At 44.8% G+C, this 22,886-nt stretch overlaps 1 protein-coding gene across 1 annotated transcript; it reads right to left on the reverse strand.

The window, feature by feature from the left end:
- Positions 1–616: 616 nt before the first annotated feature.
- On the reverse strand, positions 617–22,591 carry LOC104472413 (collagen alpha-1(XIII) chain-like; the record flags this gene model as incomplete). The annotated part of the gene is made up of 14 exons (XM_010088089.1): positions 617–1,003; positions 1,849–1,887; positions 6,219–6,305; positions 9,635–9,670; positions 10,542–10,595; positions 10,885–10,938; positions 15,966–16,046; positions 17,880–17,906; positions 19,250–19,303; positions 19,684–19,782; positions 20,816–21,052; positions 21,369–21,413; positions 21,942–21,995; positions 22,568–22,591. Coding segments are annotated over 14 exons (894 nt in total), but the record flags the coding sequence as incomplete, so codon positions are not given.
- Between the last annotated feature and the right edge of the window lie 295 nt (positions 22,592–22,886).

The raw sequence follows: 22,886 nt of genomic DNA on the forward strand, positions 1-22,886 counted from the left end.
ATTAACAAAGGTAGGTCAAGAAGGATAATTAAGAAGTACATATGCAAATTATAATGACATGCTCTGCAAATTTGCCTGTGACCTTTGGTTAACATTTTTAAAAGCCATCTGGATTGATTTATCTAAAAAACATTCATTAGGATATCATTGAGGTATTCTGCCATATGCTTAATTTTAAATGAGGCTTTAATTAAGCTACTCGCAGGCCTACAACTTAGAAAGATGTTAGAATTCCTTGCGACCAGGGCTCGTTGTCATGACGGTTATTCCAGCTCATGGGAAGTGCTTTATTTTATTTTTATTTTATTGTAATTTATTATTATTTCCAGATCATGGGAGGTGCTCTGCTTTAGCCAGAGGCAAAAGACTGAGAGATTCTCTTTGTACATGCGAACTCCACAGCTTCTGGGGAAGGTGTTACCGTTCCTGTATGGCCACGGAGCAGCCTCTAGAGGAGCTGGCGGGAGGCTGCGCTTGGTTGTCTGAATCTGAGCAAGAAACAGCCTTTGATAACTATTAATCATGGAATCTCTAACTTCCAATTGTGCAGTTGCTACCGTGAGTCTTTCCAGCAATACCTTAATTTAGTCACCACAAAACTGTTAATATTTCACTTTAATAAAAATACATAATATTTTGAAATAGTCTTGAATGATTCCAGCTTGAAAAATGAAAATGACCTTAAAATCTATACAGGGCAGTTCCTTTGGACACTTTTAATGCAATAATTTATTAAGTTCCTATATTCATCATGTGTGCACAAATATCATGTAAATATTACAGCTGTACTCCATGACAAAACAAGCATAATGCAGACATAGAATTATACAGAGAACTGACAAACAGAGAAGAAGGGAGGTCTAGTACTTTCTGTACAAAAAATATGCAGCTTTTTGATAATTTGTAAAAATGCATAACTTTTGGCATTTCAGAGAACACTGTATAAAAATAAATATTCTATGTACAATAACACACACAGGCCAGTCCAGGGTTAGAATCATCACTGCAAAAGAAAACATAAACGGGTGTTAGTGACAATTCACTAACAAACATTAGTGACAGCTCAGCAGGGGGAAGGACCACTTCATGGGACGGAAGGACAGTGGGACTGTGTGAGGGAAGCTGGCTCCCGGGTCTCCAGAAGGAACAGAGATGGTGCTGGATCTCAGCAACGATCCTTTGCACCTTTCCCACGCAGCGAGGATGGGAGGTTCAATCCAGCCTGACCCTTTGCCTCCACTTTTTGTGATCACTGTGGCTTGAGTACTGGGCGTTAATGCACACAGCAGGTACTAAAGTGGGCTAGACCCTGAGGAGTGGCAGAGGGGTCTATGGGAACCTCAGAAGGGGACTCCTGAGGCAGCTGAACCATCAGAAACAAAGGGAGAATGGAGGGGAGAGGGACTTACACCCCCTTTCAGTGTCAGCCCAGAATCGAGCAAACAACTCAATTTCCTTGGAGCAGGGTCTGCCCCTCGCCCTGTGGTGCAGCCCAGCTGCCAGGCCAGCTTCAGTGGGAGCACTGTGGAGTCTGGTGCCGAGAGCCCGACAGGGACATACAGGGGCCCTGAGCCACAGCTCCTTCACTCTGCCGAAAGCAAGTCGTGAACCTCTGTCCCACTGCCACCAGCCTCCTGTGACACCCAGGTTACCTGGGGTATGTATGCCAGCTCCCAGCCTCTGGGAACAGAGGTGACTAGGTGAAAACCTAATTTTTGTGCAAATGTTAGAGCACTTCAAGGCCAGGCAGCTCAAAGGCCACAAATAACAATTCTCACTGAAAAACAAGAGCAAGACCTGTAGCACTGCCAGTACAGCACAGTCACAACATTTCCAGGATTATTTTACCTTATTCCAGCAGCCTTGAACTGGAAGACCATCTTCCCCCTGCAAAAAAGATGGATGAAGCAGCAGTTTAGGAGACAGTAAATAGTGCAGAGATGGAGGAAAGAAGGAATGGGTTAACTATTACAGCTGCAACAAACAGTCTGAACCAGGACTGGAGGAATAGTCTGAGAGATATTCCTCATCCCTTCGGAGTGACCCAGGCTTCTGGCTGACCTAACCAGTATGCTTGGAGCAAGGGCTGGGGCTGAAGTGGGGGGTTGCCTGCAGGCTACACAAGGAAGTTATGTACACGAGGTCCGTAGGCTTGTTCTCCTTCCTCACTAAGGAAGGTGTTTAGCCAGGCTTCGCTGAAGGAAGGGGGAACACAGGAGGTCCCATTCAGCCCAGAAAATACTGCAGGAAGTTGGCAGTGGAAAGCGCACGATGCCTGGTCTATATCCTCAGGCTTGACTCTATAATGCTGAGGTTATAAGCAAACCCCAGAGGCAGCATTAACCTTGGGTCCTGAGGAGGGTCTGGAAAAAACCTCCATTTCCTTTCTGCCCTGTTTGTTAAAGGGTTTGCGTTATCCTGAGGGAGATTGCTCGGATGTCCCTTCCTGCCTCTGAGAAGATCCTGCTCCAGGGAAATTAGGAAGGCAAGCAGCTGGGCAGCCCCTATGCTGGTTGAGGATGTCTCAGCTGACTCCCTGAGAGTGGGCTTTTGCCTCAATAAAGTCAGTGAGATTTCTACAAAAATCCCCTGCCAGTTCTGCAACCCTGAAGTCTTGGGCCACACATCCCAAGGTTGGCATGTGAGCTGGTTTTTTTTCAATAATGAAGAAGGTTGTATACTTTAAGGGGTGTGCTACTAAAAGACTGAGGCTAAATAGTTGAGAAGTGCTTTTGTGAATTACTGCCATTAACTTCATCTCAGTGCAGCCCTACTTGATGCAAGAAAACAGGAAATTATGTCAATGATAGGGTGCTCGAGCAGGAGATAAAGTCAAAGGAGGTACGCCTCTAACATGAGAAGTCAAATACTTCTGCGGTGTGTGTGTGTGTCAGGTTCATGGACTATTCCTGTTCCCCAGGAAAACTCAAGAGCAGGGGCTGAAATTGTATAACACATGATCCAGGCACATTTCTTCCTTCAAATGACTCAGTTCTTACTTTTTCAAGCACTACGTAAGAAATCCGCAGTGCATATTGACCCACTGGAGAAGGGGAAAAGAAAAGAACCAAACAAAAAAGCAAATGCACAGTAGTATATCAAGAAATAAACTATTTAAAGGAGATGCACTTTGAAGGGACTGATGAAGTGAACGTTACCATACTGCTATAACCGTATTGCTTTTCAAATGCATTTTTCAGACTGTGGTCTCCTTGTGATATTTCTTCTCCCTCCCCCCCGCCCCGTGGAAAAACTGAGTTACAGGTTGATTACTGGGTAAATTGTGGCGTTCCCATTGGTACACTGGTGGTGGTAGGAATGACTGGTGTGGTACATCGCAGGAGGAGATGGGAAGTTAGGTGCATGAAGGAATGGGAGGCCAGGGAGTTACAGCTTAGGGATCAAAGGAAGACCAGGGTCACAAGGAAGTGTTTGTTGCAGGCGAATTTGCCGCGAACGGATACACGACATGCTTATTAGTACCAAGTATCTCCTTCCACATAGCTCAGATTTGTAAAGCATTAGTTCATGGCCTCTATAAGTTACACACATGGATGTGTCAGCTGGATGCTAAGCTTTTAACCTAGTTGGATCAAAAAACATGCTTATTCACATTCCCAAGCTAGCTTGCATGCCAGAACACTATATATAAAAAAATAATGGCATCTCCATTTCACCAGATTTTCTGGCAAGTTTCCTGTAACAAAAATAGGTATGAAAAGAAGTGTACATTCTACCATGGCCACGTGGGCTGAATCCTAACTGAGCCTACCAGGGCACTGGTAGAATCCTTGCGCCTGTGTAACTAGGTGTTTTACTCAGCCAAAACTTAGCCAGACACCTGGCTATTATCAGTGGGAGGCAAAACACATGGCTGTGGTTTTTTTCCTTTATGGACTGTTCTGGGCAGGTATGATTTCACCTGGGGGGTTGGCAGAAGAGTTTCTTTCTGTTACCCAGAATTTACAGAGCAGCAACTGAGACCTTGGAAGTAGTCACAGTTACAGTCACTGTCCCCAAGAGACAACGGCAGCGCACAAAGGATGGAATGCTGGAAGGAAGACTAATGTTATCTCTTCACAAAGGTCAAATAACAAAGGGTTTTAATGGCAATTTCAGGGATAGCTTCCTCAGGAAACTAAGAAAACTTTCCAGACTAAATGTGACTTTTTTCCTTGGGGACACATTTTTCCAGCTAGTGGAACTGATATCCTATCCCATGTAAATGGGATCAAACATCTTTAAGTGTGCATAAAGCTTGGAATGACCATCCTCAGGCACACCTAGTTATGGCAAACAGGGCTGCAAGGGCAGGGGAGTACGAGTTTCAGTGTATTATGGAGTTGTTGAGACTGCTGTAAGGAACAAAATCCTCACCTGAATGCTGCATCTCCAGAAAATCTCAGAGTAAATTAATAGACTGGTGATGTTTAATGGGATACTTAGGAATCAGTTGAGGTTAAGTGCTCCTGAATACCTTTGTCCTACAATAGTTGGGTTAGATGAGGCAATAAATACAATTATCATCCTTTAATACTTGAATAAGATGATATCGGGAAACAGGCAATGCAAAAGTCAAGTTTCTTGGGTGCTATGGGTACCATTTTGACTTCCGGGGAGAATCACAAATAGGAATTGTCTAGCAGCAGGCAAGGGAGATAAGTGTCCCGTTAATATGTTTCATGTTAGCTTGCTACCAGGATAACTATTTTTTTCAGTCATCTTAATGTATAGGGTGACTGAGGTAGTACTGAGTAGGGTTAGGCTGTGCTAGCCACATACAAGCACTTAAAGACAGAATTAATGAAAGATAGGAGCATTGCAGCTCCTTGCTAGAAAGCCAAGCCAGGGCAGAGGCAGATCTTCACACATTAGTCTACCAAAAGCTCTCAAAGTGAATGCAAATGAAGAATTGAAGCAGTTGTAAGTAAATTCATTCCTACTACTTTTTTTCCTCATGCCACAAAGCAATGCTGACAGCAGGTGTGAATTGTAGCACGAAGGCAAAGGCCTGTTTCTGACACAGCAGCGTGAGGGAAGGTAGGATGGAGATGGGTAAGAAAGGAATTGCAGGTGTTTCTAGGGCATGCAGCTATTCGGAGGTATCAGAAAATAACAACCAAGATAGAAAAAGCAAACGCACATGCAGGAAAGGGAAGGTACGCCATACCAATGGGCATGGGGCATCCAGGCCGTCCAGCCCAGGTAACCCCGGTTCACCCTTCTCGCCTTTAAAACCTCGGAGACCCTGTTTATGAAATCAACCACTATCATTATTTCAGTTAATGGCAGTCACCTCCATGTCATGGGAGGAGTGGCTGCGTCCCCCACTGGGACTGTCGCAGGGCACTCGGCTGCATACCCAGAGTACAGATGGACCACGTTTTCAGTTTCAGTTTTGTCTGCATCATTAGTAGGAGCAGTTTCCTTTCTGTTTTTCTATAATCTATGAGTCAGAAGATACTTCTCCAAGTTAAATCTGAGAGAATGGGAACAATGTTTCCTCCATTCTGAAATCATCCATTCTTCCTATCCCCACTAGGAAACCCAGCAGCTGGATTTCTGGATGCATGATCCACAAGTACTCCTGGGATTTATGGCAGCACTACAGATTTTTGGCAGTGTTTGCTGCAGCACATGAGTTCAGATGAAAATGTATACATATTCCTATATTTATTCATTTGTCTAGATTTATAGACAATATATTTTGACAGAAACGTATCCCATTTAAAATAACTGAGATCTGTTTTCCCTCTGGGCAATGCAGCTTGAGTGCCCTGTGTCGCTCTCGGGCGATCAGATCAGCTGGCCGTTATCCAAGGCAAGAAAAACAGCATTCAGGTTTTGCTGTTACATAGACATGATAACATGAAACATTTCCAGAGAAGAGCCATAACTAGCAGCAAAGGAGACACAGGGCTCTATCCAAAAGGAGAAAGCTCTGGGCTCCCAGCACATGGGACATCCCCATGTACCCCAAACCTTTGTGAGCTCCAGGAGAGGAAGGAATATAACCATGGTCACTCAACAGCCTGATTGCTCAAAGGATCTGTGGTTCCCCACCGAAGACAGCAGCTGTGCCATAGACTGCAGTGGGAACCAGGCTGGGCCTTATCCCAGTGTTGTACTTCTGCAAGACCATTATTTACATTATTATTTCCTTCTTTCTTCTCCATCAACAAATCTTAAAACAATACATTTGATGAAACAGAACATACCAACGGACAGGGTGCATCTAATCCAGGCGCTCCTTGGTCTCCCTTATCCCCTTTAGACCCTCTAGAGCCTTTCTTGCCCCTCTCCCCCTGTAAATAATAGTTTAGTCCAAGAAAAAAAAATACACAAAAGCTTTAGGATCATCCATTTCAAACAAATGTCAGTGATAGTTTAAAAAAAGGATAAACATTTAGGAAACATTTTAAAAGAAGAGAAATCTTCCTTTGAGATGTTAGGTGAAAAACAATATATGGTGCTCCTAGCCATTACTTATCTGCACAAACACAGGGGACTAGCCCCAAGCAGCACAGCCACAGGGCTGCGACTGGTCCCTGGCCCTCTTTTTTGGCAGCACAAACATACCCCAGGAAGGTGGGACTCTTACAGGGGTTTGAGACTACAATTTCTCTGTAGGCTCCAGTTTGAGTTACATCAGAGCCAGGGCAGGAAGGAAACAAATTTAAAAATTATAACCAAAGAGGAGGCTTGCTCTCCTGTGGAGGGGCAGCATTAAGTCAATGAAAGCCAGCTACAAAAGGGGCTGAGGGAATGCCCAGATGCCCTGTTGCTCCTCCTCACTCAAGGAGGATACCTCCCACCCACAGTAGGTCAGGCAAGGTATAGGATGGGTATTTGACAGTTACATCTATACCAAATCTTTCTGTATAACAGAGGAAATTCTCAAAACTGCTGAGCATAAAACAGGGGGAAGGGGCTGCCACACATGGAATTTAGGGTCCTTGTGGGGACGGTTAGAGGAATTAAGGGATAAAATCAGACAGCACAGGTTGCTGTTTCTTCTTTAAAAAAAAAAAAAAGTGTTAAACCCAAAGCTGGCAAGAGAAATGGATGTGAGGGGAGAGGCAATGAGGAGAAGTCACCCAGAACCAAGCACTGGAACAGAGAGGATAATCCAGGAAAATGTAGCGTGGGTTGCTCTGGAGGAAGGAGGAAGGAACCAGGAAGAAAGGTGGAAGAGGAGGAAGGGATAAAGGGGACAAGGGCGGACCTGTAGGAGCGAGGAAGACACATATACACACAAGAAAAAAACACAGGCATTAAAATAACAATGAAGATACCAGCTTGGTAACATGAGTTCAGGGTTTACACTTTTTCAGCCGGGTTACTTGAAGGGCCATCTATTCCCATTGCTACCTAGTGCCATGATGCTGTCTCTGCCTGTCCCCAGGTGCAGCTGTGCTATACTCCTACACCAAACAAAGGCCAGCAGGAGTGCTTCTGGGATTTAAAAAGCACTGCTCTGCCTAAAGTAACAGAAAGGATTTTGGCAAACTATTCAGGAGCTTAACAAAGCAGATCCTCATTTTTAATGTACTCAACACTGAAAATCTTCATATCAAAGCGCTATGCATGCTGCTGCTCTCTAAAAGAAAGAGCGGCATTTCAAATTAATACATCTCCCACTTCCAAAGAGGTGGGTGGTGTATCCCAGCCCCCTGTGGAGAAGGTCAGAAGTGGTGTGTTACCTTCTCTTTTTCACTTCACAGCTTTCTTCTCGTTCATTTTGCAGTCTCCTGGCTGAACTGCCGCCATAGTTTTGCCAGCAGTTGGGAGAGACTGTCCCATGCTTCTGGGAGGTTCTGTTGCAGAAGCCACATGTCCCACTGTAGGGGAGACCTAGCACCTAGCTGGGGATGCTGGGTTGCAAAGGGAATCCTGGGGAACCAGCACTGTGTCCAGTTCTGCTAAATGGTACTTGTCAGATGTCTCTAATGACTTCAGAGGGGTGAAGGCATTCAGATAGGTACTCAGCAGAACTGTGCTGTTTAACTCTTGTAAATAGTAGTGCAATGACCTGTTCACAATTTTTGAAGAGGGGCAGGACTGAGGGGAAGCCCCTGTACAAAGACTCAATGGGAAAAGTGGTATTTTCTAGGATCCCACCTGCAAAGATATTGCACTTGCCCATTTACAGTCTCACATTTTTTCACTTCCAAATATTGGTTGCAGTGAGGCAAAGTGCACACATGCTTCAAGGGGCCAGCAAAACTTCCACTCATGCTTTCCAACTCACCTTCTACAAGGAGCTGCAGTTTCTCCCACTTTTCATTTGCCTTTATGTGAGAGCTCAAAAATCCTACCTACAGCTAATGAAAGATTCTTCTTTTAAATAAAATACCCAGTTTAAAAACCAACTGAAAAAGTCTAGGAATTATGCTATTTTTTTTAGAAGCCACACAAACAAAACAAAATGCATCTTAGTGAAGAGGAAGTTAAGAAGCAAAGCCAGAAATGCAATGATTAAAGAAGGAGAGAACTTTGGAGCTCCCATGAAACTTGGACCTTTCTCCCCTAGTTTAAGATGCCAGTTGGCTACTGCTTTCCAAAACTGCCCAGTCTGTGCAGAGTAAGGTCATAAATACATTGCAAATAAAGGACTGAGAACACTCACTATGTATCAAAAGCAAATTCATATCATGAAATCACTACACGGGCACATGCACTATAAAACTACGTTTTCACATAAACTTAGGTGATACCAGAGTCTTATGAAGACAAGGTGTACGTGTATGTATGAGTACATGCATAAAGATAAATACGTGTACTGTATTGAATGGCTTGACATACTTATACACTTGTAACCTTACGAAAACTCTAATCCAGAAGTCATTTATATTTCTAAATGTAAATTATATTCATCTATAGTGCTCAACTGGTTTTGTCAAAAAGATTCAGAGCCTTAACAGGTAAGAAATTCCTTATGCTGTGGAAAGCCTGATGAAAAAGCAAGGAGCTTCTCAACATGTCCTTTTTAGTAATGTTTGTCTTTCTGTAACACAGGTGGTATGACAGAAAAGCAGCCGTTCACGTTACTGTTTTTGACCCAACTTTCCCCCATCACATCTGTTCAGGACAATGCCTGAGGAGACTTCATGTCTGATTCTTTAAGGTAGGCCAAATTAATTTATCTTTTCCAAATTTCTACCTTCCAAATTATCTGGAGGATCATATGCTAGAGGTCAACCTTCTTTTTCATGCTTCAGGAGGAATTTAAAAGTAGTGTAATAAGATTTGCTGGTTCCACCTCAGTTAATTCTTGTGGGAATTCCTACACACACCAGTAAATAGATAAGCAGGATTTTCTAAAGCATGCCATGTTGTCCTAGCTCTACTACACATGAAGTCCTGTGCTTCAGTGAGAACAGAGCTATGACCACAGTGAACAATTAGAAAATCCCTCCTTTAGCTTTCAGATAGATGTACCACAATGTCCCAGGTGATTATACAAACTACAGGTATCACCTTCTAAAATACAAGTTTGTAAAGTTACTTTATATACAAAGATTTAGTAGACAGAAGTACATGCCAGCTACTTGGGGTTGCTCAGGAGTTAACCTGTCTATCACTGTGCGAAGACGTTAGTAACTAAATTGAAGAAGTCTGCCTGGTAACTTACCCGGATTCCTTTGTCACCAGGTAGACCTTGTAAACCCTGAAATGTATCAACCCAAAAATAAATAATTTGAAACAAGTAGGCCCCATTATATTCTCACTCAAAAAGAAGAACATGTGCCCAGGAGTTTGGTTTTTTCCATTTGTACCAGTTGCTCTATAGTAAAAAACCACAAAAAAACCAAACCCCAAAATAAAAAAAAACCCAAATAAAAACCCCACAAAACCAAACCAAACAAACCCCAAAACTTTTCCAATCTTCTTTTCACCTCCATTAGACCACCCAGGTTGTAACACCACTACTACTGCTCTAAGGGTTCTTCAGATGAAACCAAACCAGTTCAGAGAATGCAGTCCCCAAAAAGAGCAGCAAACTTCCCTTTTTGTGTTAAGCAATGAAGCAGCTCCATAATTACATAAACCTAGAGTTCCAACACTGGCCCCATTCTGCAAAAAGCAATCCCAAACAGTGGAGTTAATCTTGCTGAAGGCAGCTTTTGGCACTGCAGTGGCAAGACAGAGCCCTCTCAGACAGGTGGAAGGGACATACCCAAGCTGTGGAAAGCTAAACAGAGCAGATGTGCTCAAAAGCAGCATTTTGGACTAAGATACATATCCTGGGAGTCCTGTGCAGCTTCTTCTCGTATTTTGAGGACCAATGTGAATTAACAGTTTCCCTTCAGCTTCATCTACCTCATTCTGAATCATTGGTCTGAAGCTATCAAGCTCTTTCTGTTGCTCCCGTAGCATACATAAGCTGGTGACTTTGGTTCTTTAACACCTTCAACACCTCTTTAATACCTCTCCTAGCTGAAATTGCAAATGCTGTACTACAGCAGCATCTTAAGCTATCAACCACAGCAAGGAAACAAGCACTGTAGATAACAAATCCCTGGTACTCCCATACTTACGGGAAGCCCTGCTGGCCCCATTGGTCCTACAACTCCAGGATCTCCTTTACTACCCTGAAATAGGGACAAAAGAGTAGAAATTGTTACATTCCTGTTCAGCACAAACAGGCAGCACAACAGTGGCTACAGCAGCACTACAGAAGAAAAGTGAAGAACACATTTCAAAGCACTAAAATCACCAAGGATGAGATGCTCAAAGATCAAAGAGGCCCAGCTGAGGGTCTTATATATGCAAGGAGAGAGCAGCTCCAGCTCTAGAAAAACCTAGAGCTTTTCTCTCCCATGGAGCTGCGCTATCTTCAGAGAAGTTACAGAGCACTGGTCAGCTCTGAAGCAAACTCACCCTTTCTCCTTTTGGTCCTGCTGGTCCCGAAACCCCAATTGGTCCTGGAGTACCCTGTAGTTGTAGGAAAGAAAACACATTGGGAGATTTTTATTCTAGGGCCTCATTAAAGCCAAGAGATGCTGCTGCTCCTTTAAGGAAAAAAGCACAGCTGGGAAGGACAGTCTGGTGGTGGAAGGCATCTAGCACCACTACAGCTTTCAGTGTTGGCGGCGATGGATTTGAAGTAGTTGTTCTAGGCAATTTGAAGAACATGGGGACGGCTATATTAGATCACACCAGCACCATTTTACAGAGCCTTATTTTTAATTTTGAAACGATCTCTTGACAATTGTTACAGCAGGCATTTCTACTAGTTCCACAGGAGGGAATTTTTTCTCTCTAGTTTATGTCAGACAAGGCTGAAAGCTGTAGTACAATAAAGGACATTTAGATATATGATACACAATTTTTTCTTTTTCTTTATTTCCTTATTTTGTGTCTTGCCCCTGGAGTCAGTTGAGTTGAGCGAAAATGAAAGAGTTTGGTTACTTGGTGACAGGGAGCCAGTCAGTCATGCAAGTGGAAAGACACCATGCTGCAGAGATGAATGCAGATGCATACATACACAGATGCAAACCAAGAGGGTACCATTCAGTCCCAGTCCCTCTGTTCTGTTTTTGCTGTTTATGTCACTCCGCCAAGCTCTCAATCATGCTAACAGGAAAACCCAGTCTTTTTGTGAATCCGTTGACATGAGCCATACCAAAAGCACTTCGCAGTGCTGCTGAGACCTGCTTGGACATTGGAAATTAACCCATTCAAAGCTTATCCTTTATGTGGGCAATAGTCCTTCTGACTAAGGAAAAGATTCAGGTGCTTTCAGCTCTGTACAGACTTCTTGAACTTGTAGAGTATTGCATGTTGGAGGGTCTCTTACAGCTCTCCCAGACCACAGTGGAAGGCTCTACTTTAGCCTTCAAATCTGTAGTGCGCAGTACACCCACCTCACTTGCACAGTTTAGGTAGGCATTTGCTTTCCTAACCTTAGATCACATCCTTTTAGATTGGGTATTGATGTACAATTCCTTCATGGAGCCTCAATAAAGGAATACTTTGAAGCCTACAACCTGCCTTCTGCGAAAAACAAAGGAAGAAGTTTCTGGAATAGGGAAGTCTTTTTCTAACAGCCTTAAGGAAAAGGGTCCTGCACTTTTTAATGTGAGTTTGCAATCCTTAGCCACTAAAGTAACCCCTCCAATGTGAGCAGGATGACTCATGGATCAGGAGAGCTTTTCAGACAAGATTAAGATCTGCAGAACATAAGTGGAGAAGTAATTCATGCAGCACACAACTTCAGTGCAGTGAAGGAAGTGAGAAAAATCAGACTCTCCTTAGATCCATGCTCAGGAGTTTGCATCACAGAAATCTTAATTGCCTGCACATATGCATCATTTCAAGATCATTTAGTGCTGTGAAATACATTGAGATCACACCTGTATATTTATAAAATTAAATCTACAATTTCCCAAAACAACTGTGAAAGCTGCCATTCAGATTGTGTTCAGAAGTTACAGAGCAGCTGAATTATTTCCAGTTATTCTTTTTAAGTAGCCAAATGGACTGCATGTGGGTGATGCATGCTTTCCCAAGAAGGATTAAAAATATTTGGCCCTTTTTTAACAGCTGTTACCCAAGAATAGCAGAACGGTTTGCAGAACCAGGTTAGCATTACTTGCCTCATTCTGCATTTGACAGACTAAGCAGCTTAAGCACAAGGAGTTTATTTCCTTCACATCTCACAGTGAGTTAGCAAAAAGAGGTGGGACTCTTGCATCTTCCTGCTCCACTGTTAGATGTTGCTACGTCTCAGGTGTATATATTAGGCTGGAACACACCCCGTCAGCCCCACACCCAGGTATACAGGACTGAAGAAAATCACATTTGGAGTTGCTGAAGTTGCATGGCATTCTGCTGCTGAACGGTGAAGGGCTGGTGCTGGCTGCAGAAGGCATCTTAGATGCAACTTCTCCTCACACTGAGATGCTTACCAGGCTACGGAGAGACACCTGTAAGCACACCTGCAACCCATGGCAACGCAGCCCTAAGTGCCATGTGTGAAAACAACACACAAAGCTTTTTGCTCACAGGACAAAACACATTGGCATTGTGGTATCTAAGACAAAACTGAAGAGCTACTGTTGTGAAAAGGTGGCAAGCAAGGCTACCATGGAGAATGACAGGCTAGAGACCTCTCATGATAAAGACAGCAGGAGAACAGAGCATCATGGAACCATGCAGAGGTTTCATTCATCTTGTTATTGAGATAAAGTGGAACAAATAGGGTGTGATCCCGGAATCCAGACAGACTCGTAACATCAAAAAAAGACAAGTGTGTGACATCACTTCTCAGTCTAAGTTTAACCCCCCTCCCAAGCCTGCTTTGGAGAAAAATAAGGTTATTCCTGGTGTAAACAAGAGACTCTGGTGGAAGAGACGAGACAAATCACGATACTGGGGAGAAGGAACGTAGGGTAATGGAGAAATGGAACTCACCGGTGGTCCAGGCCTGCCGTCTAAACCTGAAGCACCCTGAACAGATGGGGAGGGTTAACAAAAACAAGGCAAGAGGAGAGGGGAGGAGGGTGAAGGGAAAGGAGAGGGGAGGGAAGAGGTGAGTGAAGCAGTGACTTGAGACAAACATATGCTTGCAATAAACAAAAATTAAGATCTCAAGGACAGGTGATGGTATTTACAAGCAAACCAACAAAAACATAGAAACACTGAATACATATAATGTTGACCTTTAACTTTCAGATCCCCTTAAGAATGCAAATTTCCCTCTCTTGGTGCCACTAAGAAAACCTCTGAGGAAGATGCTGTTCTGTGAGAGGTGATGAAGAGTCCAGTGTGACAGTGGAGTTGAAACCTGCATTGCCTATGTGGCAGGCTGGGCAACACAGATGAGACAGAAGTCTCAAGGGCTCAAAGGCCTGTGGTCACAGAGGCATTTGCAAGCAGTGTAGGACCATCAACAGTTCAAATTCCTACCAAGAAACTCAGAGTCCTGTAGGTGCACATTTAGTCAGGTACAGACTTGCTCCACTATGCATCTCTTGGCCAGAGGAAGAGGCGAGGAGCCAGTTGTTTGGAGGTTTATAAAACAGGTGGCTCATCTTCCTGTGTCACCAGGGCAGACTTACAGTAAATTAAGTGGCACTTGGCTCTTGCCCTGAATTTTTTCATCCGTAAGACCTAACAGTGGTTCTGCCCAAGGCCCATCTAGCCCAGTGTCTTATCTCTGGCAGCAGCCAGGAGAGAAAGTTTAGGTAGAACTTTAGTACAAAATACTGAGTTCTCCTCCAGAGAATGACAAATTCCTTAGCTTGTTGGCTATACAGAGAAGCCCAAGGCTACTGCAGACAATCAGCGCTGAAATGTACTGAAAATTTGGGCACAGTATCAAGCCCAAAGTCACACATGAAGAGGCAGCAGATCCAGCTGTTGGATTTTACAGAGTCTGTCTTTGAAATATTTCAGTACCCGTTTGACACTTATTAATACAACTGCATTTAGTCTGACAGGCTGAAAACACATTGGATCAAGCATGGAAAAGCTCATGAAGACAGTTAGGTAGCTGTGAGGAGGGTTACAAGGTCCACAATATCTCTCTGACCCCACTAACAGCTCAGTAACTGTGCTTCCTAGTTGGCCAGCTGATATTGTTGATCCAAACACAAAACATCTCTAAGAGGACAGTTCTGAAACAGTCTTCCCCCTCCACAGCTCAGGAAGAGCAATGTGAAAAGCCAAGGGACCCTTGTTTCTCATGGGGCTCACTGCTGTAAGAGACCAGCTAGCACATTTCTGCCACACTGATGAGCTTCTGTGGGCAATTGCTGGGGCATCTTCCGCTCAGACTGTCACAGGGACCTCCTTCCCCTCTCCTGATACCACACAGACTTGAGGCAATAACTGTTTACACAGAAAGCTTCCATTTGCATTTCTCGGGGCAAAATGGGGGCTGGGTTTTTACTTCTCACTGCTTCGCTGAGGCACAGTCTTTTGCATGTGAGCCTTCCAACAGTATCACTTTCTCCCCACTGGCTCTGCGTGAAGCCACAGCAAATACACTCATGGTGAGCTCACTTGAGTGCCTAGAGTCAGACAAGGTGCATCCAGGCCCTGGAAGGTAACTGCTATATAGCACAACTAAAAGAGGAAAACATCTTACAAATAAAGACACACACATTTCAGCCAAAGTCAGGGACAAGGGATCTGGGTGATCGAACGGAGGCTGACAAAGTCACACAGTACACAGGATGCGCTTTGCAGTGCTTGTTTCCAGGCAGCATGATCAGCAAGTGCTTTCTACAAGCAGAGAACCTGCGGACTGGCAGAGAAACTGGGTGGGACTGAGTCACCACTAATTCATTATCAGCTGTCAGCAGAGTCTCGGGGGTGAAGAGGCTTTTAACAGATGTGAGCTAAAAGCTCTACAAAGCCTTCAGGTTCTAAAACTCCTGTAGCTTCTTCATAATTCTGCCAAAACTCCTCCTTGCTAAGCTAAGCAGTGTGCTAACACTACTCCAGTGTGACTGAGTTCACATACAGCAGGGAACACAGCAGGCTGCTACCTCCCCAGGGAAACCATCAATTCCATCGCAGAAGTGATTGTTAGAGTATTGTCTAGTGAAGAAGCTGGACGCATTCAGAACCACCAAGCTTTTGTACAAAGCCTGGCTGAGGTGACAAGCTGCTGGGAAGGTGTTTCCTTTTCCAGGTCCTTTCGACTTCTGGTTTTGGTCTTGCCCCATTGCCTCAAAGTGCAAAGAACCCACAGGAAAGCTACTGCTTGTTTTTCCCCATCCTACCAGAAGCAGAAAGAATTCAAGTGATCACTGATCTATTTAACAGATCTAAAAGATGAAGGTTCTGTACGGAAATTGAGGCTTTAAGTTTAAAAAGCAAAGGCACAGTTATTTAAAGATCATCTTTCTTTGACTTTGCATATCAAATCCCTGCGTGCGTCTATTGAGGGATCTTTTTACAGCCGATACAAGTTTGGCCCGTAAAGTGCTGCTTGCTTCCTGGATACTTACGGGTAATCCCAGTGGCCCTCTGTCTCCTTTTTCACCCTGGGCACCCTTCTCTCCTTTCACTCCATCAATCCCCGCTTCCCCCTAAAGGAAGGATGGAGCAGAAAATAAAACCGCTGCAACACCACTTATATAACAAACATTCCTCCCTTCAGAGAGCGCTGAAGCAGCAGAGGGAATACAAGAGGCAGTGGGGCAATGCTTTAGCCTGATTCTCAGCCCAATGTGAAGAAAACCAGAATCAGTCAAACGATCTCTGTGTGAGCACCTGCTTTAAGTCAATGGCAGTAACAGGAGATTCAGGCCCTGTGGGTGAAAACATTCAAATGGGAACTGGGCTCACTTCTCTGTAGCTCTCTCTGCTACTGCAGGGAGTGTCAGTAAATATAAGTAACCAGAAGTTATCTGATAGGGGGTTTTACATTCTAAGATGGGGATCCATTGGAACTGAATGACATATGTCTATAAGCTTTGAAGAAAAATCATGCTGAAATATTTTTGGAAAGACTTTTGTAAATACAAAGGCATCAGTTTAAAAATTTGGGAAAAAATAATTCCTTTTCCAAAAGGAATTTTCCTAATTCCTTTTCCAATTATAAACTATAAAGCAGTATTAAACAAAAATATTCCTTTTTCATAAATTCAAAATGCAACCCAAAGCTTTTTCCCCCCCCACTCCTGTTCAAAACACATTTTAAAACACTATCTTGGTTGCATTTTGAAATAGAAGTGTCAGAAGAACCAAGTTTGTACAGGAATAGTAAACCTGCTTGCCGTACTCTTCTAGAATTGCAGGACAGCACATTGCTCACTCCACCAGCACTCATTTCCATACAGCCACGTGGCACTGCCCTACAACAGTGTTTGGCTTGAGCACATACCTGCAAGAGTTACTTATTTCTGACATGTCTGCAAGAGGGTATACCATTCTCATCCTTGCCACTACTGAAAGCCTCATTACAAAAAGACTCATTACAAATTGCAAGACTGGAACAAAACCTTCCACATTTGGGACATCTCATTGCACCTGCCAATAAAGCCTACATGGATCCTCTGTTAAGGGAGAAACTGGTGCAGTACTTCCTCTGCCTATAATCCAGGCTGTGCTGTGCAAGACTTTCACCTGCATCTGTTTGGCAGATATTCCAAAGACAACTGCACCTTACGGAAGTTTCCCAGACACGTGATAGCAGTGGCTGGTGAGTTACAGGCACACAAGACAGATAACTGTACCTGTAATCAACACTTGGAGAGAAGATGGATCAGGTAAAATATACCATCCCCTTTAGCACCCAAATAGTGCCAGTAGCCAAATATTAAGCATAACCAGAAGAATTAAAACAGTTTGCACATTTTCCAATTTTTGCCAAGAATGTCAGAGGAAAAATGCAGCTCTCCTTGAACATTTCCACTCCAATGTCTTTTTCATCTAGGTACTGTTTTACGGCAGGCAAACCAATGGTGCAGGCTGAGCATAAACACATTTAGATGGAGATTATAAAGCTTCTAGTCTCCAAGAACAGTGAAGTTCTTGAGTGGCTTTACAGCAAAATTTACAGGGTACAGAACCTGTCTAGTTTTAAGTTAGAGCTCTGTTACTTAGGATCATATGACAGGGCATCCATCCTGCTGTGCAGACCTTCACCCTTCAGAGAAAGATTTCAACTATGTTCTCATGGGAAGATTTCCAAGGGCCAGTGGCTTCCCACTTCTCTGGGTGAAAACAAGAGAAAATGACCAGTTTTCTGGGTCCTAAAATGAGAGCTGCTCATCCACTTCCTTATGGAAAATATTCAGAAGTATTTGTCCTCTTACCAAGGTGGTAAATACCATTTGCAAGCTAGAAAGTTGTTCCTGAAGAATTCTTGCACCTGGAACAGTCTAATAGTATTTCAGGATGTAGTGTTTCACACTTACCTTCGGTCCTGGCAGGCCCGGAAGACCCTGTATTTGGGATGAGAGACAAGACATGAGTAAAGTTTAAGGATGTGCTTTAAAACACAGGGATCCCAGTTCGGTGCGCAGCATAGAGCTGTCGCTTTCTAACGCACAGAGGGCACTGCTTAGCCCAGGGGCCCCTTTAGTTGTGTAAAGGGCACTGCATGTACTGTTCTCATCTGGTAACGGGCAGGCACTAGAACACCCTGGCAGTGGGCCAGGCTTGCTATTAAGACCGTTTTTGCAGTTGATCTCTTTAATCCCATCCATCCCCTCTTGCTACTGTCTTCCCTTTCATCTCAGACTAACGTAACCTTCTCTCTTTACCTACCCAGCCCATCATAGCTCTGACCTACCCTGGGGGGTGGTTTTGGAAGTGACAATAAGCATGTTCCCATTTAAACGCTGCAGTGTCCCTGGCTGTTTTCTCCACCCAGAATCCTCCCAGATACTTCCTGCTCTGTCCTCATTCCCAGTGACTTTCCTCTCAGGTGAATCACTCAAAACTTACTGGCGGTCCTGGTGGGCCTTGGGGTCCGGGGGGGCCAGATAGCTAGAAAGCAATGCAGGAGAAATCACTGTTGTAGTCTTCTGCCCTCAGAGGTGAAGGGGAACTGCTCAAAGGGAAGGAAGGCAGGGCAGAGGGTGCAGCTGAGCTCTATCGTGCTCAGAAACCTGGACTCCCCCTAAGGACTGTGTTTGGAAGTGGCAGCAAGCCAGGACAGAGAGCCTGAGAAGCAGCAGCAAGACTCTGGGGATGGTTATGCAGCAGTTGCAGAGATTTAGGAGGGAATCTGTGAATTTTTTGTTCACAGAAAAATGTCTGCTTCCACTACACTACCTTGTTCCTTCAAGGAGGCACAAGGTCAACAGCTTGCAGCTGTTTCAAAAGATGGGAAAGAAGGTGGCTGGTTCCACACATGCATGTGGGACCCCTAGCTGTGGGGTGCTACCAAGACTAGGAGTGAGCTTTGAGGGGAGAATGGACAAATTCATGAACCCAAAACCTATTGAAAAATATATATAGATAGATACATGCAGGTATTGTTGGACATCCCTTCACCACAAATGCTGAAGAAAATATTCGTTATGCTTTACATCATCTTCTGTTTTTCCCTAGGCATTCATTATCAATAGCTTGTGAGCTAGATCGTTCTTGTGTAGAGAAAAAGTAGGGCATCAGGAGCTAGGGGTGGCTGGCAATTCACTCTCACAAGATGGGGCTTGGTGTCCGCAATGAAGGGTGTGTCATAAGAGGGTGGGATGTACTGGTTTTGGGCAACACTGCTGCCAAGTCATCCCTCTCCTATTGGTGGGACTGCAGAAATAAAATAAGAAAGGTGACCTACCGATTCTCCTGGATTTCCTTTGTCTCCACGCTCCCCAGTTTTGCCCTTCTCTCCCTGCACACAACAACAGACCCTGTCACCACCAGCCGCACTCTGGAGTCTCTCTCCATCAGAAGCCATCTCTGAACCACCCGTATCCCGAGAAGCAGCATATGCTGAGATGCTGAGGCATCTCGGCTGACTTGGCCACACAGGCTCTGTGGGCAGCTGCCAGCACCTCCAGATGGCAACAGTAGCAGATGCCCACCTGGGCCCCCTCCTGCTGCTGGATACCTGACCTGATGGACATTTGGTGACACCCAAACACCTAACTCTAAGGGGTAGGGGTCTGAGGCTCCCAAGATACACGGCACTTTGGGAAATGAACCATTGTGTGTTGCTCTGCACTGTTTGCTCTTTGCCAAGCAGCAAAGAGCAGTCTTTTTCACTCTTACTGTCAATCCTGGAAGTCCGATGGGACCTGGCAATCCTGGTGGTCCTGGCATCCCTTGGTCACCTCGTTCACCCTTCTCTCCAGTGGGGCCATCAAGACCCTACAGATCAAGAAATATTTTTGGACTTTCTGCAAGACTAATTCCAGCAGACATATGAGACAACATCCCAAGAGCTGAGACTGGCTGTGGTCATCCCAAGAACATATCAAAAACCCCAGACAACTATTACGTGCCAAGGGCAATGCAGGGCTTCACTAGTATTGAAGCTGGATATGCAAATGCCTGAATATCCTCCTGTCACTGTGGATGTGCTAGGCCCCAGAGCAGAGATGGGGAACTGCTTTCCAAGTTCTGCTCATCACAGAATCACAGAATCACAGATTGGAAGGGACCTCGAAAGATCATCTAGTCCAATCCCCCTGCCGGAGCAGGAACACCTAGATCAGATCACACAGGAACGCATCCAGGCGGGCTTTGAATGTCTCCAGAGAAGGAGACTCCACAACCTCTCTGGGCAGCCTGTTCCAGTGCTCTGTCACCCTCACCGTGAAGAAGTTTTTTCTCATATTCAAGTGGAACCTCCTATGTTCCAGCTTGAACCCACTGCCCCTTGTCCTATCACTGGATGTCACAGAGAAGAGCCTGGCTCCATCCTCCTGACACAATGGTTATGCAGTTTGCTGGAGCCGGTGCTAGAAATCTCTCCAAGAGCCAGCTGTTGTGATAGCAAGAGCTTTATCCTAGTAATCTTGTAGAAAGGCAGAACTCCTTGCATAAAACCCTCTTGACTACTGCTGGGGACACAGAAGTTGTGACAGACTGAAGCTGGGAGACTGGGCACTCTGCCCCAGTTAGTAGCAAGGATGTAAGGAATTACTCCACGCAGTTGCCTTCTAGGAGCTGTTATCTCGGGTGCCTTGCTCACAGTCCGGCCTGCTTGCTTACAGCAGTGTTTCAGTTTAAGCAACATGCCAGGCAGAAAGCTGAGCAAGTGACAGTGCCCAGAGAGGAGGGCAGGCAGCTGGAGACGGCCACTCCAGCAAGATGGACAACACATCTGCCAGGGAGCCAAGACCTTGCTTCTGCATTGGTACACTTGATATGGCAGCGATGAGGTGCCTCCAGCACCCACCCTGGAGGGGCTCTGAGGTATCCCAGGGCCTTGTCCCATAACCTGGACAGCCAGCAGTGCTCCAAGAGGCTTCAGTTTACTCACTGGTGAGCCGGCTTGTCCCGGCTCTCCTTTATCGCCCTTTTCTCCTGTGGCTCCAGTATGGCCTGGCTCTCCCTTTATTCCAGGTGGTCCATCCTTTCCTGGCAATCCAGGAGGGCCAGGGGGGCCCATTTCTCCAGGCTTGCCACGTGGTCCCTAAAAGAAATACAACACAAAGTGAAACATTTACAGATAGAGTAAAGTTACTACTGCAGAGCAACTTCCTGCCCAGAGCCTCTTTCACTGCTCATCTCTCACTCACAGTAATGCCCTTTGAGGAGTCATTGGCAGGACTAAGTAGATTTGCCATGCCATCCCAATCACTCCTTATATGTTAGGACTTTGATAAACCATTAATACTTTATTAAGAAAAATGCTTTTTTTCCCCCTTGCAGGAAAAGTGACAGTGCAATCCTAACTCCAGATAAGACCACTGAAGGAAAGAACAATCCACAGAGGCACCATGTCTCACCTTTTCTCCATCATGGCCTGGAGGACCTGGCAAGCCAATTTCACCCTGAAACACAGAATTGTTACACTTGGGCAGTTGGAAAGCAGCTATTCTGACTCCTTCTGTGTGGCACGATGATGATGAAGGGTGGGCATTACAGAAATAGTCAGCAGGGACTCTGATGACTAGTAGTCACAGGGAAAAAAAGCATGGAAACCCTGTTGAAACAATACATTGTTTGACTTCCAAAGAACTTCACCAGCCTTGTTTATCCTGACTGACAGTTCACAGCCCTTGTGCTATAATATCACCCCCAACAACAGAATGCCCACGCAGAGATCAGTTCCCATAAGCTGTTTCCTAAAGGGGAGGGCAAGTAGAAAGGACCCTTCATCTTTCCGATAAAGCCTTATCATTGTGGGAAAAGAGATTTTCAGGATATTGTGCATGAGGAGGAGTGGTAGAGGCCAGCAGGACAGTCTGATAGTGCTGGACAGGGAGAATAGGAGCACTGGGGAGGGTTGTGGGGGGGAATTCTGCCTGGACCGCTCCTATGTTTCTCTTAGCTCTACAAGTGCTGAGCTGAGCAAATACCTTCTGTCCTGGTGGCCCTGGAGGTCCAGCCACACCCGGAAGTCCTGGGGGTCCCTAGATAAAGAAAAAAGTCTTTTTCAGATTATCAACAGGACTTTTATGTTTTGAAACCAAACAACTCTTCTGAATTTAAGGGGAAATAATGGGGGAATTTTCCCAGGGACTCCTAAAATTGTGTTTCCTGGAGAAGCCAAGCAATGGGGAGTCCTGAGAGACCAGCAGGCCAGTCCAAAGTGAGTTGTAGATAGGTATGTATTTCTTTATTTCTGCTGTTTTAAGTGATCAGTTTTGTACAGGTTAGGTCAAGTTATACTTATCAATGGTGAAAATATGTCCTCCCCTCCCATCACAGAAAGCATCTGCCACAGTCCCTGCCCCTTCTGAGCACTCCCTGCTCTGAGCAGCATGCGTTACCTCTTAAAGCAGAGAAATAAAGGGCCTGAATAGAATTCAAGTGCCATGACCAGAAGGCAAGATGAGCTGTTCCTTCAGCTGTCAGCTGCCCCAACTTTAACTCCCAACAGCAAAAGCCAAATGTTTTAGCTGCACCTAAATTGTCAGGCCATCTGCTTAGAATGAACATATGGCTACTTGCTTAAAGCAACACAGCAAAGCTAGGAACTCACCATCAAGGCCAAAGTTCTTATTTCCTAGAAAAAAGTAAAAAAAAAAATCAAAAAGGAAAACAGCCATTTGAAAACTAAGCTTTTTCCTGGAAGTGGTTTGTTTTCCACTAACATAACACTGGCCTAAATGAGCAAGGAGCCTACAAAATTAACGAAAGCAAAAAAGTAACTCTGAGTCCCATGGAGCTGTTATTCTACAATTTCCCGGTTTCCCAAGGAGAACCCAGGCTAACCCAGAGCTGAGCACAACCGCTCACTCCCTGCAGACCATTGGTGCACACTCCCGAGGAAGAGAGCTTTAAACTAGATTCGAAGGGGG

The sequence above is a fragment of the Pterocles gutturalis genome, unplaced genomic scaffold (genome assembly GCF_000699245.1).
Source record: "Pterocles gutturalis isolate BGI_N339 unplaced genomic scaffold, ASM69924v1 Scaffold53086, whole genome shotgun sequence".
Lineage (NCBI taxonomy): Eukaryota > Metazoa > Chordata > Aves > Pterocliformes > Pteroclidae > Pterocles > Pterocles gutturalis.